This window comes from Mustela nigripes, chromosome 2 (assembly GCF_022355385.1).
Source record: "Mustela nigripes isolate SB6536 chromosome 2, MUSNIG.SB6536, whole genome shotgun sequence".
NCBI classification, from domain to species: domain Eukaryota; kingdom Metazoa; phylum Chordata; class Mammalia; order Carnivora; family Mustelidae; genus Mustela; species Mustela nigripes.
In genome coordinates, this window is record NC_081558.1 from 2,801,928 (window position 1) to 2,820,190 (window position 18,263).

At 64.9% G+C, this 18,263-nt stretch overlaps 1 protein-coding gene across 2 annotated transcripts; it reads right to left on the reverse strand.

Moving 5' to 3' along the window:
* Positions 1–204: 204 nt before the first annotated feature.
* ZBTB7A (zinc finger and BTB domain containing 7A) lies at positions 205–17,088 on the reverse strand. 2 transcript variants are annotated; one of them, XM_059388664.1, is made up of 3 exons: positions 16,656–17,088; positions 5,796–7,078; positions 205–2,185 (listed from the first exon to the last, which is right to left on the reverse strand). In XM_059388664.1, exons 2-3 carry the CDS (start codon positions 7,061–7,063, stop codon positions 1,687–1,689), a joined length of 1,767 nt encoding a protein of 588 aa, XP_059244647.1. In that variant the 5' UTR covers positions 7,064–7,078; positions 16,656–17,088; the 3' UTR covers positions 205–1,686. The 2 variants fall into 2 exon arrangements, with proteins under 2 accessions (XP_059244647.1, XP_059244646.1); XM_059388663.1 differs by lacking the exon at positions 16,656–17,088 and adding an exon at positions 15,404–15,670.
* Positions 17,089–18,263: the final 1,175 nt, after the last annotated feature.

An 18,263-nucleotide genomic window follows, 5' to 3' on the forward strand; every position in this document is an offset into this window, starting at 1 on the left:
CATCGTATGGCTGGTGGGTGACGAGACATCTCCAAATCAGAACCAAAAAGGGACAGAAGGGGGGTGGGGGACACGGCAGAAACACAAAAACCCCACGGTCCTGCCTGCAGCACAGGCCCCGTGGCGAAGCACGAACGGCCTCAGCCCCGGCCCGTGCCTTCCTGACCCCTCCTCACCTCGGGGAACAGAAGTGGATTCTGCATCTGTGGTGGGTTTTTTTTTTTATTATTTTGTACAAAAATAAATGGACTTTTAGGAATTTTCTTTTTGCTCTCTCGCTCTCTCTCGCTCGCTCGCTCTCTCTCTGTTTTTTATTTTTATTTTTTTTTTTGTCTTTTCAACTTTTCATAGAAGTTGGTTGCGACTTGTAAACATGTTTTTAAATTAAGAATTAAGATAAAGTGTAGTACCCGTTCTGTTACAAAGTGCCGAGACTTCTATTTGTGGTTGGTTGTCTTTTTTTTTTTTTTAAGTTTTTTTGGTTTTTTTTTGTTTTTGTTTTTTTGTTTTTTTTGTTTTTCCTTTCGTTTTGTAAAATCTTGTTTTTATTGCTTTTGTGACACTGGAACTTCTGGACTCTCTCCTCTCTTCCCTGCCACCACGAGACCCTGGGCTCCCTCTGCTCTGGGCTGGTCTGCCCCACACTGTTGTCAGCTCCTCTGAGGAAAGTATATTTTATATATATATCTATATATATCTATATATAAATTTTGTTTTTAAGGAGGAAAAGAAAAAAAAAAATCTAAAAAGTGCTTTAAAAACTTGGGCAGGGGCAGGGAGGGTGAAGACAAAAAAGTTTCGAATCTCCAAACGTCGTCTCGTGGGGTCTGGGCGGCCTGGTCAGGGAGCGCAGGTGGGGGGGGGCGCCCTGAGCGGAGGTCTGGGGTGGGGGTGGGGGTGGGGGTCCGCCGGGGTGTAAGTGCCGAGAAGGGAGGCAGCGGGAGCCCCTGGGAGCCGCCCTGGTGCCCCCGCCCCCCCCCACCCCCCGGGGCTCCCCTCTCTCCAGGCCTGGAAATAAATAGATTTGTGTCACAGCGGCCAGGAGACACAGAGGACCACAGGCAGGAACGGGAGGCGGGGAGACCCCCACTTAGTAAGTGCCCTGAGGAAGGAGGGTGGGGGGTGGGGACGGGGTACATTTTAACGTCCACTCACAGCGGACAGAGAGCGTTTAAGGTCCTGTCTGAAAGACTCATAGAAACCAGCGAGGGGAGGAAAACAAAAGCCCACACCCCCCCCCCCCCCGTCCCCAGCCCCCCACGGCCACCCTCACCTCCACCTGGGGCCTGGGGCCCTGACCAGGCCTCAGATGGGACCCCAGACTCCGTGCCGGGGGACGTCTGGGGGACTCCGCATCTGTGTCCCACAAAAACCCCAAAGTGAGCCCCGAAACCCATCGACGGGGTGGGGGGATGGGGAGCCGGAGCGGGGGCGAGGGTCCCCGTGGAGGGAGAGATCATCATGAAGGAGAAAAATCTGAGAAAAGCACTACCCTAGATTCTGTGACGTTTCATATATATATATCTGTATATATATATATAGATATAGATATCTGTATATAGATAGATTTTCTTTTTTTGTGTTTTTTGGGGGGGTGGTGGGTGATTTTCTCTTTCTCTCTCTCTCTCTCTCTCTCTGTCTCTCTCTCTCTCTCTCTCTCGGGTTTCTGTTTTCTCTTTTTGGTTTTCAGGCAAGTCCGGCCGCAAAGCTGCCGTCGGCGGTGGGCCCGGTGCCCCCGTCGCCCCCCCCTGCGCCGGCACCCGCTACATTCAACCTGCTCAGGCCGTCGGGGCTGGCTGCCTCCTCGTCCTCCTCCTCGTCCTTAAAGTGCTTCTCCTGGCCGTTGCGCCGGGCGTCAGGGGAGCCGGGCGGGGCTGGGGCGCCGGGCGGGGCGGCAGCCCCCGGGGAGGGGTCGGGTCCCCCGAGCCCCCCGCCCCGGACGCGGGGCTTGCGGCCGCGGCGCGAGGGGACGCCGTTGCAGCCGTCCTTCTTGAGGTGTCTGTGCAGGTGGTCGGAGCGGACGAAGGTCTTGCAGCAGCTGTCACACTGGTAGGGACGCAGGCCCGTGTGCACACGCATGTGGTTCTTCAGGTCGTAGTTGTGGGCGAAGGCCGCCCCGCACTGCTGGCACAGGTACGGCTTCTCGCCCGTGTGCTTCCTCATGTGCACCTTGAGCTTGTCCTGCCTGTGGACGGGGCGACGGGTCAGCGGGCACAGCCGGGGGGGCCCCCCCGCAGCCCACCCCCCACCCGCTGGCTTGGCTGGGGATGTGAGACATCGGCGCTGGAGCAGGGGCACTGCTGGGCGCTCTGGGGCGAAGGAGGCGCCGAGGGCCCACAGGAATGGAAACAGGCCTCGGATCACTCGCTGTGTGGCCTCATGACAACGGCTGAACCTCTCTGAACCCCTTTTCTTAGCCATAGAAGGAGGGATATAAGGGCTTCCCCCCGGGACTTTGATGGAGTGCCTGCTGAGCACCAGGCCCTATTCCGGGGTCTGAAATATACTGCAGGGCACAAGGCAGAATGCTGGGGTGTTTGGTAACAGATGGGGGGGGGGGCAGCTGTCCTGGTTTTTAATACCAGCAATCCTGCATCCTGGGGCCATGAGTCTCCACCCCACAGCCCCTAGGCCCCATCAACTCTCCCAGCACCTCTGCTTCTCTTGGTTGGCTCCGACCACCCCAGCTTCCTGGCTGTCACAGCAACACACTAAGCACATGCCTACCTCAGCACCTTTGCATGTGTTCTTCCTGAAGCCTGGAGCACTTTCTTCCCAGATCTTCACATCTAAATTCCAGCTCAAATGTCACTTCCTCAGAGAGGTCCCTCCACCCCCTACAGTCGACACCACCCCACGTCCCTCACACCACCACCATCTGACTCTCATGCCTGTTTCCTTGTTCCTCATCTGTCTGCCTAACTGGACCATGAGCCCCAAGACAGCAGGATCGGGGTGATTCTGGGATCTCTGCCTGCCCATCTTGCCCCACAGGGAACAGCATGGACCTAGCTCAACCTGGGGCCTTTCGGGCCCCCAAAGCTGGTCAGCCTGTCAGCCTTAAGCAACTTCAGGCCAGCTGCGGCTCTGTCCCCCAGCAGCCACTGCTCGCACGTGGCCCCTGAGCCCTTGAAAACATGTCCTGTCCGAACTGAGAGTTGCTAGAAGTGCAAAATGCATCCCAGATTCTGAAGACTTTACCTGGTTAATGTAATGTAAAAAAACCTCATTTATGATTTGGCACACTGGTTACATGTTAGATGTATTTTAAAAAAGGATACAAAGTAGGATTCAAATCACTTTCACCCATCCCTTTAACTTTTTTAAATTTGTGGCTATCAGAAAATGTAAAATCACAGCAGTGACTCACATGACGCTTTCCCGCACTGGGTTGGTCTGCAGTCACAGGAGAGGGCTCCTGCTTGGACCCATTCGGCAGGGCAGAGACCTGGGTCTCAGGAGCCCCGGCCAGCAACATCTGAGATACACTAGGTCTCTCACTTTTCACATGTGGCCAGCCTGGTCAGAACCAGGAGTAACAAACTCCTATTCATCCTTCAAAGCCCCATCTCAAATGCCCTCCTCCTCCAGGAAGGCTTTCCCCTTAGTCAGAGACTTGGTCTCCCCGAGGTTCCTCTAGCCCCAGGTCCCTCCCTCTGGAATCATCCACAGAGCTGGTATCCTTACTTGCTCTAACCCTTTCTTGACTCCCTACTGCTCTGAGGGTCAAGACCTGGCACTCTGCAACCACACTCCTGCCTATTCTCCAGCCTTATTACTTCTAGGTGCATCAATGGAACTCAGGCCACAGTGAACTCATCGTTCCCTGGACTGACCGGGTCTGTCAGCAGTGAGGGGATGCAGTCGCCAAGTTCCCTTCCTCTCACACTACTCAAAGTTGGCTAACATAGTCCTCCGGCTGCCTTGCCTGGATTCTAGCATGGGGCCGGGTCCAGAGGGTACAGCAGCCCCTCGGACTATGCAAGCAGTGCACAGAGATTTCCCCACGTGAGGCCCAGAGAGGGAAAGTGACCTGACCCAAGTTGCACAGCGGGTCAGGGGCCGCACAGTGGTGGGGTGGGGGTGGAAGCAGCCTGTTTCGTCACCCCCAGCCCTGGTCCGGGTAATTATAGCCCCGGCTGCCACAGGCCCCGCTTACTCAACTCTCTAGTGTGACTCAGAGGGGCCCCTGGGCTCCCTGGCCTGGAGGAAGGCGTGGGGGCTGGGGCCCTGGGTTGGGGGCAAAGAGGAGCCAGGTGGGCACATGGGGGAAGAGGCACAGCCCAGGGACCTTCTCCCTGCCTCAGCTTCCCCAAATGACAAACAGGATCAGCCCGAGTCAGGGTGGGGTAACCACGAGTACAGCAGGTCAGAATGAAACTGCGTCAGGCCTCTGGTTAGGGGAGCTGGGGGAGTGGGACGGGGGTGCTCCAGGCCTCTGCTCAGCCTGGTCACCTCTCTAGACCCTGGCTTGCTGGGCCTCTATCAGGCTGCTGCTGGACCCAGAGACCCCTGAGGGCAGGGCCCACAGACGCCTTAGAACTCCTGTCTGGAGAAAGAGGGAGGGCCCAAGACTCTGAGCACCCTAAGCTCACCAAAGGGGTGGGGGCTGGGCCACCAACTAGACTGCCTCCCTCCCCCCTACACCCTTGGCCCGTCGTGGGGATACCGGGCCCTGCAGTCAGGGCCACACCCTCTTCTCCTGGCCTGCTGGGGAGGGGGCCAGAGGTCAGCCCCTCTGTCCTGTCCCCATGGGGCAGGACCGGGAAGCTGGGACAATGGCCTCTTTCTTTAGCCTGGGTGGGCGTGGCTGGGGGAACCCCAGGGCGGGTGGGGGTAGGGGGTGATGCTGAGTCACCCAGCCTGGCCAGGCCCCTGCACGCCAGCCCCCCACCTCCACTGGGTTGGTCCACAAGGCCCAACCAGCCAGCTCTGGACTCTTAAGATCCAATCACAAATTCCCCTAGCCTGGCCTCGGACTCCTCCTGCCTGTGGACCAAGCCCAGTAGCTCGTAGGCCCATTTCCCTCCACAGGTAGCTGCAACGCCCAAGTCCACTGGCCTCAGGACCTTTGCACCGGCTGTTCACGTTGCCTTTCCCTTGCCTCCTTGGGATACTGGCTCTGTTTAAAACAGCTGCTGCCCCCCACTCTGTTCCCTGTAGCTCTGCCAACTCACGTTACCAATTCTGTGGTTTCGCCTCAGATGTGCCCCCTCGCCCACACAGGACCTCTAGCGTGTCTCTGCACTCCTGGGTCCCCACCGCCTAGGACCGGGCCCAGCACCCAGCAAGTGTGCCATAAATGTTGGCCCAGGACAGTGAGGCCCCCAGGGCTCCCAGGAGACTCAAGGAGATAACACAGCTCCCGATGCCCTATGGGGCAGCCACCCCCTCCCAAAGCAAACATCCGCCTCCAGCACAGCAGAGAAGAACCACCCCTGGGAAAAGAAGAAGAGCGACTCCCTGTGCCTTCCCCTTGAGCCTCCTGTGGTTCGGCCCCAGCGCCCGCACACTCCCCGTGGTGAGCACCCAAGCTCCCCCCGCACCCGAAGGCTGCTCCCCGAGGGCCGTAGGGGCGGCAGGTGCCCAAAAACGGAAGGAGCACCCCTCCAGGCAGGACCGCGCCACCCTTGCGCGTGCCCGCGCTGTGCGCATGCGTGCGAGCGCGTGGCTGGGTCCACACGTGGGGGAGGGGTCCACACATGCCTACAGTTGAGGCAAAGGGCCCTGGCAACACCCCTGGCCACGCCCCTGCAGCAACCCCGCCCCCGGCCACGCCCCCACGACTGGCTCACCTGGTGAAGCGGACCTTGCAGATGTTGCACTCGTAGGGCTTCTCCCCGGTGTGGGTCCGGATGTGCCGGGGCAGCTTGCCGGCGCCCTGGATGACCTTCTCGCAGATGGGGCACTTCTGGAAGGCCTTGGCCCGGATCTTCTTTTCCACCTTCTGCGACCAGGCTGGGTAAACATCCCCGTCGTGGGCGCTGCTGAAGTACTTCAGGTAGTAGTCCACAACGCCCTTGTCGTCCGCCCGCGACTCGTCGTCACTGTCCCCCGCCGCCGCCGCCCCCGCCCGGCCCACCGATGACATCATCTGCTGCAGCAGCGTGCTGGCCGCCAGCCCGTCGGCTTCGGGCCCGTCCCCGTCCCCGTCCTCGGCCGCACCCGACAGGAAGCCCGGAGAGTCGCCGGGCTCGGGGGCTGCCTCGGACAGCGAGGCCGCCTCCTCCTCCCCACCCCGGCCGTAGTGGCCATTCTGCGTAGCGGTGGCCGGCGGGGCCACGGGGGGTGGGAAGAGGCCCCCGGTGGGGGCATCCTCGTCCCGCTCGGGCCACAGACCTGGGTTGCTGTCGCCCTCATCCCCGTCCCCAGCCGAGGGCCGATCGCCCGGCGGTCCCGGCCCGTAGAAGTCCAAGCCGTTGCAGTCGCCAGCGGCCACGGCGGCCACAGCCGCGGCCACGGCCTCCTTGGTGGCATCCAGGTCGTCGTCGGACGCGCCAAAGGCAGACCAGGGGAAGGCGGCGGCGGCGGCGGCAGCGGCGGGGGGCAGGCTGTTCATGGGGTTGCTCTGGAAGAACTCGAGGTACTCCTTGGCCCGGAGCAGGTTCCGCTGGTCGGTCTGATCGACGAGGTCCAGCTGCCCGGTGTCGGCGCCCGCGTCGGCCGCCAGGATCTGCCGGTCGAGGAGGTCGGCGCAGACGTGGCTCACGGCGGGGATCTCGAGCAGGCGGGCAGCACTGAGGATGTCGCCCACGTTGGCCGTGCTGACGGTGAGCGTGGCCGTGTAGGCGAAGTCCATGAGGGCCGTGAGCGCCTCGGCGCTGACGAAGTCGATCTCGTACACGTTCTGCTGGTCCACCACGGCGCCCGACGTGAACAGCTTCTTGAAGTACTGGCTGCAGGCCGCCAGCACCGAGCGGTGCGTGGGGAACTCCCGGCCCTCCACGAGGATCACCACGTCGCACAGCAGGCCCTGCGTCCGCTGCTCGTTGAGTCCACTCAGGATGTCGCTGCTGTGGTCAGGGAACGGGATCCCAATGGGGCCGTCCACGCCGCCGGCCATCTTCCGCGCCGAGACCTACAGCGCCGGGGAGGGAGTGCTCGTGAGGGTGCCAGCCGGGGACCCTGGGAAAGGGGCACCCCGCCCTGCCCCCCAGCCTCAGTTGTCCAAGGCAGGGGGTGGGGGATGGGGGGTACAGTTCAGCACCTCAAGTTCAGCATCTCAAGGTGAGATGAAATCGGCAAAACCCACGCTGGATGCCTCAGGGGGCGGACCCTGGTGCCCTGTCCTCCACTAGAGGGCCCACCAGACGACCCACCCCAGAGGTGATCTGCAGCGGGGCGAGAGCACACAGCAGGTGCCCAACGAATGCCTCCCGGGACTTGCTTCCTCATGACGCGGAGCACTGGCTTCTGCCCCTGCACCCAGCCTCTCTAGGAGGCATTGACACAAGCCACCCACCAGGCGCCATCCCCCCCGGGGCAGCATCATCTCTGCCAGGGAGGTGAGAAACCAGGCCTCGGGGAGGAGACCTGTGCCCACAGCCCCACAACTGCACCCCAGCTCAAACCTAGGGTACATGACCCAAGGGTCCATGTCCGCCTGGCCTCTTGGCCTCCCAGACCCTCCCTCCCACCTCCCAGTGAGGCCCAGTTCACTTGGGGGGCTCTGAGGGAAAGGAAGAGGCTAAGATCTAGAGACCAGGCTGGGGTCACCAGGCTGTAGGCGTGCCCGGGGGGGCGGAGCCAGGGACGGCACAACAAACCCGGGGGAGCCCCCAAGGAGCAGTCTGGCCCTGGGACTGCTTTCCGCTGCCTGCCACGGATGAACCCTGCGGAGGTGGAGCAGGGGGCTGGGGGCTTCCTGCCCATATCAGGCCCACCCAGGCCACTGCTGTTCGGCCCGGGCCTCAGTCTCCCCATCCGTTAAATGAACAGAGGGCTCTGGAAGAGCCGGCCACGGCGGGGGCGGCGCTCAGTCCGTCCTGCCCCTCGTCCCCACTCCTTTTTTCCGCCTTCCCCTGGGCTGTGACTCATCCAACCACTCGGGCGCTTGTGCAACCCTCTGGCTCCTGTCCGCACCCCTCCGCCCTCTCTGGGGAGCCCCTGGCTGCCCCGAGCCACCCAACACAACCCACAATCCTCTGGCCGGTCGGCTCCCAGGACAGAGCCCCCCGACGTCTCCCAGGAGAGGGATGCAGCTGTGCCTTCCTCGGCCTCCTCAGGACCTCTGGAGCGCCAGCCCCCAGCGCCAAGCAGCCCAGCGTGGCTCGAACCCAGATCCCTCCCACCTCGCAGGGCCAGCCTGGCGGGCCACGGAGCCCAGGGTCTGTGCGGCCAGCCCCAAGGCCATGGCGGAACGGTCCCAAGCCTGGGCCGCCCTGGGGACGGGGTCCAGGCCTTGGGGCCAACACAGAGGCCTTTGTGCAGCCACACAGGCACAAACTACACTTCCCAGGATGCTTCTCTCTTTGGCCCGCCCTCTTTCCCGCTGACCGCACCAGCTGCTCGGTTCCCCCCTCAGTTCCGCCAGCCTGTTGGCAGGGGGGGAGGCTGACAAGTGGCTGCTGGGAGCAGGAAGATGGGAGGCTGACCCCTTCTGAGAGGCTCAGCCCCGGGAAGCCTCGGAGGAGCCCCCATGGCGGCTTCCACCCCCTGCCACCATCTGCTGTCTGGCCCCAGGCCCCCGGGAGCAAGTGGGCAGATGGGCTCCGGATCAGACTGGCCTTGGCCCTCCTCACCCCCTTCTGATCCGCCTCAAGATGGCCACCCTGGCTGATCTGTCCCCCCCCCACCGGGGTGCCCCAGCATCCCCTCGGACCCTGAGGTGTCTCTGGGGGCCTCAAGGTCGGGCCCTGAGATAGTTCGGATGATTCACCGGCCCCCCTTCCACGGCCACTCCGCCCCCGCCTTCCCACGGGCACTGAGCCCGCAGGGCAAGGGGGCCCGCACAGCCCTACTTCAAGGGTGAGGAGGCCCAGGTTCTCATTTGCTGGAAACCACCTGGCTGGGAAGGAGCAAGCCTGGGCCTCGGAACTGGTGTGGGGCAGCAGGTCAAGTCCTGGGGTCCACACCGGGTCCGAGAGCATCTCTTTCCCCACGTAACCACAAGACATCCTCCGGAGGGCCTGGCCTGGGAGCATGGATACAGGCCAAAGAGCCCCCCCTGCCCCGCGAGAGCGGCATGACCCCCACTGGTCTCGTCCACTGACAGAGGAGAACACAGGGGCCCCCAGACACACCTGGACCCCCAGCCCGGGCGCCCGGCGACCCTGACCCTCTGGGTCTGGCCTCCCATGTCCCTGCTCCCGCCACCAGCCCAACAAGCCATCACCTCGTCCCTCACCCTGGAAACCAAACTGGCTTTGCAGACACCTGGCCCACACCCTCTCTCCAGGAACACAGGCCACCTGCCCGCCACACCCTGGGCCATGGCCTCCACCCAGGCCTCCTGGGTGCCTCCCTCTAAGAAAGAGTTAGAAGACGGTGTACGCCAGGAGAGGAAAGGCAGCTGAGCCCCCTCGCTGGGTCAGGTGGGCTCCTAGCAGCAAAGAGCCGCGTCTGTTCCACACCCACTGGGCCCTGCGTCTTCTCCCGGGAGAGCCTCACGGCTTCCTGCGCTCCAACAGGCCCGGCTCACACCTGACGCCTAGTAGGTGCCCCCACACCAGGCGGTTTCCTTGGCAATGACAATCCAATGAAACTCCTCTTCTCCGGGAAGCCCCACCCCCACGCCGGCCAGGCGGGAGGTGGGGGGGTCCCCCTAAGCTCAGGCCCACACCCACCAGGCCCATCTTTCATCAGAGCTCCGCCCCCGCGCTCGCCTCTGCGGGATTTCCGGGGTGCTGGGTGCTGACTCGGCGGCAGAGGGGCAGGCCTCAGCAGGCTCCTCCTGGGCTAGAGGTGGGGCACCCCTTCTCTCTGTGCTCCCCGCCCACCCCCTCCCGCCACCGCCGCGGGCGCACAGTAGGGGCGCAGCAAACCGGATGAACCGAAGACCACAGAGCCAGGCGCTGGAGAAAGCCCACACCCAGCCCCGCCCACCTCGCCACCGGGCTCCCCAGTCCCACCTCCCATCTAACCCAGGGTCGTTGGCCGCACCAAGGTGGCAGAACCCGGGCCGGTTTCGGCCCTTCTGGGGCCTCCTCTGTGCCCTGGACATTTCAGGAATTAATTCAGGCACTAACCAGGCACCTTGACTTCATCTTTCCCACTGTAACCCTGGGCTTTAAAGACAAGGAGAGGCTCAGAGCAGTGAGGAGGCAAGGTGACACAGCAGACCAGCGGCTGGGCTGAAACTCAGACTAGCAGACCCGAGCCACTGCCACGCAACAACTACTAAGGGCCCCAAGGTGAGGTCAGAGGTTCATTCCCCTGGTCCCAGGAGGAGCAGGTGCCACCAGGAAGGACCCCAGGATTGTGGGAAGGGCGTCCCAAGCATGGGGAACAGCAGAGGCCAAGGCCCAGAGGTGGGTGCCCGGGAAAGGGACAGGGAGAGGAGGCCACATCTACCAGGCTTCCCAAGGTCAAGGGTGCAAAGTGAGGGTTGGGCGCGCCTCCTCCTTCTCCCCCACCCCTCAGGAAGGAGAGGGGGCGGGCAGCCCAGGGTGGGCGGGTTAATGGCCATGTGATGTCTTCCTGGAGGAGTCCTGCGGGGGTGGGGGGGTGCTGGGGACAGCTTAGTGAGGGGTCAAGGCCTCTTCACCCCTCACCCGCAGAAGAGAATGACAGGAACCCAAAGGGAACTCTAACACCTACTATATGCCGCGCAGAGCAGCCTGGGCCTGCCCCAGCTCTTCCACTTCCAAGTGGTAGGACTCTGGGCAGAACGCAGGGTCTCTGTGCCCCGGTCTCCTCAGAGGTCACGACAGCAGCAAGGGGACTGCGGCTGCTCTAGGCCCAGGGTCCCGCTCTCACCCACTGGGCAAATTCTGCCTGAGGACCTACTGTGTGCCAGCACTGGTCCCCAGAGGCCCAACGAGGCTGTTTGTTGATCCTCTTCTGTGCATGGTGGGGGGGCCGCCTTGGAACTTAATCTCTAAACGCTACTGCAGGATTTTAGCCCCTCCCCACCTACTGTGTGTCAAGGGAGTGTGTGGGGGCGGGCCCAGGGGAAGCCAGGGGAGAGGAGCTGTCACCTGGAGGGGAAAACCAGGCCCAGGCCCAGAGAGGGTGGGTGGCCCGCCCAAGGTCACACAGCAAGTCTGGTGCCCAGGTGCAGCTGCCAGGCCCACACCCAGCCACCCCCGGCCCCTCCCAGGCCAGCGGCCTGTGTTGCAAGGTTGGTCCCAACGGGTAACCCCGCCCTGACCTGGTGCCAATCCCTGCCTGGCCCGGTCCCCGGCCTGGGGTTTAATGGGACAGGAATGCAGCGTCCCGATTAGGGAGTGGGGGGCACCAAGGGCTTGGCGTGGCTGCCGGGCTCCTAGCCTGCCTGTCCTCAGAGGCCTCCCTCCAGGCCAGACACCAGCAAACAGGCCCTCGGCCATTTTATGTGTCCATTATTGCCCTAAATGGGGAGGGGCTTCCTGCCCAGGCCTTAAAGGGCCAGAGGCAGGAAGGCTGCGGGCCCAGTGGGAAGTGCAGGGGGGAAGGGTGACAAGGAGGTCATGGGGATCCCATCTGACCCCCAACTCATGGGTGGGGCTGAGGCTCACCCTATTCCCACGCTCTTGAGCGCTGTCACAGGTCAGGAAGTGACAGCCCTGACACCAGTACCGGGTTCCAAAAGGAAGCCCCAGGAAGAGAGAGGCCGTTCATGGTATTAGAAGGAACGAGCCGCCTATCACCTGGGGTAAGTAAATCTAAGCCTCACAAAATCCCATCTCTGCCTACCCCACCCCTGCTCAGGCTGCACCTGCTTGTACAAAACGCCAGGAAGAGGCCTGGGGAGCCTCTAGGAGCCAGACTCCTCTGTACCTCCAGCCTCTTCCTCCCTCCCCGGAGGCCTGCTTGTTACCAGGAGGTGCCTGCACCAGTCCCACCCCCGCCCCCAGCCTGGGCAGGCGGAGGGCTCAGCCTCCAAGCCCCAAAGGGGAGCTCGGCCTATCGGCGCCTACTGGGGGGCCCTAGTGTCCCGTGCCCACAAAGCCGCCAAGTTCCCTCCCATCAAACACATCCTGATGGGAGGTGGGACCGGGCCTTGTTTTCCAGTTAAACCAGAAAGGCGTGGGTGGGGACACTTCCACTGAGTGGCTGTTCACAGCCTGCTGGGGGGACAGATGGAGGGGCCGGTCCTTTGGCCATACTCCTCACAAGCGCCGGATTCTCCGCGGGTATCTTTCGCGCTTTGGTACTCCGGACTCGGGCCTCGGGCCCCAAGGGCAGGAGCTGCTCCTCCACAGCTTCGGGGGTGGGGGGCCTGATCTCGATTATCTTGACATCAAGCATCACAGGGTCTGTAATCACTGACCCACTTTACAGGTCAGGAAACTGAGGCTCAAGAGAGGGGAAGGGACTTGCCCAGGGTCACAGGACAGAGCTGACTTTGAGCTCTGCACTGTCTAACTGGTCCTGCCAGGGCTCCTTCCCCCGCTCCTCCACGCTGCCCCCGGGGCACCAGCAAGGGACTAAATCCCCCTCCCCTGGGGGCCTTGGGGCTGAGGACAGCTTATTCTCACGCCCCCTCAGCACTGCCTTGTGATAGCCCAGGAGAGGGATAGGTTTGCCTGAGGTCACACGGGGAGCCTGGGGCAGGCCTGGAGTCCGGAGCCCTGGTCCTCAGGAGAAGGATGCAGGAGGGGTTCTCCCAGGCCTTGACGCTCCCTGGGATACACTGACCAAACCCTCAGGCCCAGAGACTCGGGCTGACGGCAAGACTGAGGTGGACAGAGGGGTAGTGACGTCCCCAGGCAGACCTTGGGTGGGGCAAGGGGTAGGCTGGGACTGGGCCACCCTGGCCCCCACCCAAGCCTGTTCCTCTGGTCCCCACCGCCCAGGGCTGTGGCAGGGCGGTTTATGGCCCATCAGGTGCCTGGAGCACAAGGTGACAGGTGGGGGCTGCCGCACGTCTCAAGGGGTTGTGCTGGCGACACACTCCAGCAGAATCCAGGTGGTGCCCCGAACTGACCTAGGGGCTCCCTCAATGGGGGGAGGGAAGGAGCGAGAACACAGGCAGACCTGCAGCCACCAACCGCAGAATACCCCGTAACACCACTTTACGAGGGGGGACATCCAGACTCCAACAGGCTGAGGGGCTTGTCCAACGTCACAGAGCAGCCGGTAGGGCGTCATTCGAAACCCCCGCAGACCTGGGCCAGCTCTGCTGCAGAGCAGCCGGCCCCGAGACTCGGCTTTTTCGAGGTGACCTCAGTCATCTTGGGTATAATGGGTCATAAAACCCAGAGCCCTGCCCGTCTTCAGGGGCCAAGGTGCCAAGGTGCGGGACTGTGGCTCCAAGGGGGTGGGAAAGGCCTCAGCAAGTCGTAAAAGGGCCGGCCAGAAAAGACTGGGACATGAGAGGCCAGGGGTTTGTGCTGTGTGACCTTGGGCACCTCGCTGGCCCTCTCTGAGTCTCACTGTCCTCTTTGTGCAAAGGGAAGGGGTTCGAGAGCCCCAGGAAAGCTCCAGTTGGCCTCCAGACCCCTGCTCTCAACTCCCAGGCTCTCTGGAAGACAGGGGTGTGGGCGCCCCTCCGCTGAAAGGAAGGAAGATTGGGCCTCATCCTGAGCTGGGAGGCAGGACCACAGGGGACAGACCCTGCTCCAGTGAGGTGACCTTGGGCTGCTCTCCGCTTGCCCCTGAGCCCTGGTCCCCAACCGCCTCACCACGACACAGGCTCCCACAGGCTCCCAAGGCTGCTGTAAGCCCCCTCGTCAGGGTCTTCTCCCTGCCTTGGCTTCCTCCGAAGGCAACAGTGGCCGGGGTTGGGGTGTGTGTGGGGGGGTTGCCAGCCTGAAGCAGCCGTAGGTTGGAGGGCCCCGAGGAAGAGAAAGCAAGGAAAAAAGCAAACACAGGTGCTTGCTCCTGCCTCGGGAGCCTGCCCTGCTGGACAGAAGCTGAGCTCTGCGGGGCCTCGGTATCCCACACGCAGAAAAGGGCACACCAGCTCCCCACCGCAGCCCTAACACTGCTTCTCCCGGGCCCGCTAGCGTGGAGAGTTTCGTGGCTCCCGGCCCGGGCCAGGGTGCTGACTGGCCACCACGCAGCCAATCAGAGCTAAATAATAAATACCCCCCCAAAGTGACCCACGAATTAAAATTTCAGTGTCCCGGTTGGCTCCTCTTTCCTTCATTAGGCATGCGGATCCCAGGGCTTCGCTCTCCCCGTCACTGGCTCCTGCCCCCCCTTCTCCCCTAGGCTCCCGTCGCCACAGCGATGGCTGGCGGTAAACAGAGCCCCGAGCCCAGCCGACAAGTGCCAGGCCCGGTGTGCTCCAGGGGCCCCAATGGGGGGTGGCCCTGGGGGAAATGCCCCCTGCCTGGAGCCCTTGGCCCGGCAGCAGGAGGGCCCAGCCTGGACTCCCCGACCTCTCCCAATACCAGCTCTGCCAATAGGAAGTGATCGGCGGGTCGTGTGGAGGGCCCCCCCAGTGAGGGAGCGGCACACTCAGGGTTACGCCCTGGCCCTGTTGGGGGGGGCGCTGACATGGAATCCCGGATGCCCTCTCCAGCCAGCCCTGCTCCCAGAGGCAGCTGGCAGTGAGGAGGGGGGAGTAAACCAAGCCTGCTACCCATGGGTGAACCAGGTGGGCACAGCGGGGAAGGGGCACCAACACCTCTCTCACTTCCGCCGCCTGGCTAGGGGGAGAGAGAGAGAGAGGGAGAGAGAGGCTAGTTGTCGACCTCCCCCTGCCGCTCACTCCACTGCTGGCTGCATTTCCCAAACATTTAGTGGGCGCCCACTAGGTGCCCCGGCCTGGTTGGACAGCAGTCTCTTGCTGCGGTCCACGGGGCTCCCCCGCAGCCAGCCAGCGCGGGCAGTGCCTCCCAGAACCCGCAAAGGCCTGTGCCTGAGGGTGCACCTTCCCCAGCGCTCAGCTCAGGCCCCTGCCTGGTTCCCAGGCCTTGGGCCGGGGGAGGGAGCGGGTTCCCAAGCCAGGGAGGGAGGAAGAGCGAGGGAGGGGGCCGGATCCCACCAGCTCACCCCCTCCCCTGCCGGGGCTCAGCGTTCGCACGTGGTGGTGGCGTCAAGGGGAAGGAGGGGGTCCGGGCCAGAGGAGACGGGGTCACGCGCTTTGGGGGCGCGGGCGGGGGAACAGGGGTGCTCTCCGCCCCCTCCTCGGGGGCCGGAGCCGCGCGGCCGCGCGCGGGCAGGGCAAGGGGCCAGGCCGGTCCCCCCACCCAAGGCTGAGTCAGGCTCGGGCGGGGGCAGGAAGCGGCCCCCTCCCCCGCCCCGGCCGCAGCGCGCGGCCCCCGCCCCGGCCCGCGGGCCCCCGCCGCGCCGCCCGCGCGGGGGCTCCTACCTCCTTCCCGGGGCAGCGGCGAGGGGGCCCGGCCCCGGCGGCGGCGGTGGCGGCGGCTGCGGCTGGGCTGGCTCCCTCCGAGGGGCCGGGAGGCGGCAGTGAGCCTGGCCCCGCGCCACCCCCCGCCGCCGGCGGCCAATCCCCACCCGGGCTGGGGGGAGGGCGATGCAAATTACCCCGGATCTGGGTCCGCCCGCCCGCCTCCCCCACGCCCGAGCCCGGCCTGCACTAGGCCGCGCATCCCCGGGCTCGCTTGCGCCGCGCGGCCGCTCGGGCCGCCGCCCTCCCCGGGGGGCGCCGGGGGGGGGCCCCCCCCCCGGGGCGGGGGGCCGAGGGGAGGGGGGCTGGGGACGGTTACACAACCAGGCTGGGAGGGGCCCCGGGGCGGGGAGGGGGCCGGCCCGCGGGCCGCGCAGCCGGAAGCCGGGGACCGCCACCGGCCCCCGGCGAGGGGAGCCCGGCTTCAGGCCCCGCCCCCAGACCGCCTCGGCCCGCCCCCGCGCCGCGCCGCGCGATCGGCCCGCGCCCATTGGTTCGCCGGCCCGCCGCTCACCGCCCCTCCTCCGCACCGCCCCTACCCGCGGACCGCGGCGGGCCGCCGGCGCGAGGCACCCTGGGACGTGTAGTCCGAGCCGCCTGCCACCTGCCAGCCGCAAGCGGCGTGGGGACTACGACGTCCAGAAGTCCCCGCGGCCGCTCCCGCCCACCGGGACACTCCACCCCTTCCCCCTCCTTTGCAAAGCCCCCCTCCCTGTTTTTTCAGCCCCCTCCCCCCCATCCCCCATGGAGCTCAACCCTGGCCAACTCCAACGTATGCACGCAGCACCGAATAGGCCCCCGGGGGGCGAGAGCACCCCCAGTACCTAGCTGCAAACTTAGCACGCGACGCGCCCCCCTATCTCCCCACGCCGGTTTCCCCCACCCTCAATGCGGCCCCGCTTCCCCTCCCCCGCTCTCCGCGCGCCTGGGATCCCCGAAAAGCCATGCACTCGCGGGGGGGGGGGCCCGCTGGGGCACAAGTCCATGCACTTCGCCCCCAATTCCCCTTCCCGGGCGGCGACCCCTCCCCGCGCTCGGGATCCAGGGTGCCTTCAGCCTCGGGGCAGCTGCCAACCACCCCCTCCTCTGAAACTTGCGGAGCGTCCGCGGCTCCGCGATCTCCCGTTCCCGGGAGGGCAGAGGTGGGCGCAGCGCCCCCGGCCCGTCCCCGCCCTGCACCCCGTGCGGGGGGCCGCGCCGGGCGCTGACTTACCTCGCGCGGCCGGGCCGGGGCCGGGCCGGGCCGGGGCGCGAGGGGCCGGGGCCCGGAGTTGGGACTGGGCTCCTCGGCCGCTCGCCTCCGGGGTCCGCGTCTCTCGCTCTCCGCCTCTCGCGCTCTCCCCTCGTCGCTCCCTCGCTCCGGCGGCGGCGGCGGCGTCACTGCCCCTACAGTAACTGTACAGTACAGCCAAAGCCCCGTATGATGCTCGCGACTCCCTTCCTGGTTTCTCCGAGGGCAAGAGGGGTCCTCCCTTGTCTTAAAGGTGCCGCAGCCGCCGGCCCCCCCCCACGCCCAGCCCGCCCCCCCCACCCCGGCCTCGGAGGCCAGAACAGGCTCGGCAGGTCCCCTCTTGCCACGTCTCTGCCCTCCCGTGGGGCTTCGCCTGCTGCGCCGGGGAGACCGGGCTGTTATTAGGTTTTGTCAAGTTGGGGGGGGGTCCAGCCCGCCCCCGGCGCGCCCCCCCTCCTCTGACCTCTCCGCCCCGCTGCGCGGCGCCGTGCCAGCTTGCCAGCTTATCTTGCCCCAGAGCTCCCCGGGGCGCGGGGGGAGCGGGCCCCCCGGGGTGGAGGGGGGGTGGGGGCCTCCAGATAAACAGGCCCCCAGCCTCTGCGCAGAGGCGGGCGCGGGGGGGCGCGGGCTTTGCCCCCGACGCCCGGGGCGTGGCAGGATGGCAGCGGGGGCGGGGAGGGCTGTGCGCACTGCGAGGACCGACGCGGGCGTGGGTCGCGGCGGCCCGGGCTGCTGGGGGTGGGTGGGGGCGCGAGGGAGTGGGGTCCCCGGGCCCGGCGCCGGCCCTCCCTGGGCCTCAGTTTGCCCAGACGCAGAAGGGAGCCGGGGGCGGGCTTTCGAATGACGGCTTGGGTCCGCTGGGCTCCTGGGTCCCTAAATGAAGCAGCCAACCTGCCTGCCCGCGATTATATAAAAGAGTCGCCTCCGCCCGCTGCGCCAGGGGCGTAGCGGGGGAAGGGGTTGGCGAGGGGCGGGCTGGGCGGTTGTTTTCCCGGCTTTCCGAGTTCCCCCACCCAACTGCGGGCGGCCGGGCTGGACGGGGCCCGGGCCCCGGACGTCTGGGTCCTGCGGGCCGCTCGCGCCAGGGTCTGCGTGGCTCCGGAGAGGCAGCGATGGGGAGTGGGGAGGCGTTGGCTTAACCCAACTTTTTTTCCCTGTCCATTTCTCCCACTTCCTCCCCGGTCGTGGGAGAGGTCCGGCGGGGGACGGGGGAGGGGGAGGAGGGGACGAGCGGTGAGAACAGCCTGACCCGGCCCGGCCGGCTGCCCGCTGCACACAGTAGGCGCCTGGGGAGAGCTGGCGGGCGCGGTCCGCCGCGTGGGGGGCTCGGGGCCGCAGGTTTCCCTTCCTCCTTCCCTTGCACGGAGAGGGCCGGCACCTGCTTGATAGCTGCCTTTTCCAGAGGGCTTCTCGAGTGGTTGGCTCTGTCCGGGGTCCTGTTTACCTCCATTCTAACATCTAATCGCATTATACTCATTTATTGCTATTATCATTACCACATTACCTTCCAGGCAGGAAACTTGCGCTGCCATGGGTAAGGCGAAGTCAGTCTGTCCTTCTCTGACTTCAAAGCTTCCCACCGCCCCGTGT

What these genes read in the sequence shown, in the direction of transcription:
- ZBTB7A (XM_059388664.1), bottom strand. Translation starts at nt 7,063, where the DNA reads ATGGCCGGCGGCGTGGACGGCCCCATTGGGATCCCGTTCCCTGACCAC. An exon ending in TGCAAGGTCCGCTTCACCAG is followed by an intron (nt 2,186 to 5,795) that starts GTGAGCCAGTCG and finishes CCCCGTCCACAG; the next exon opens with GCAGGACAAGCTCAAGGTGC.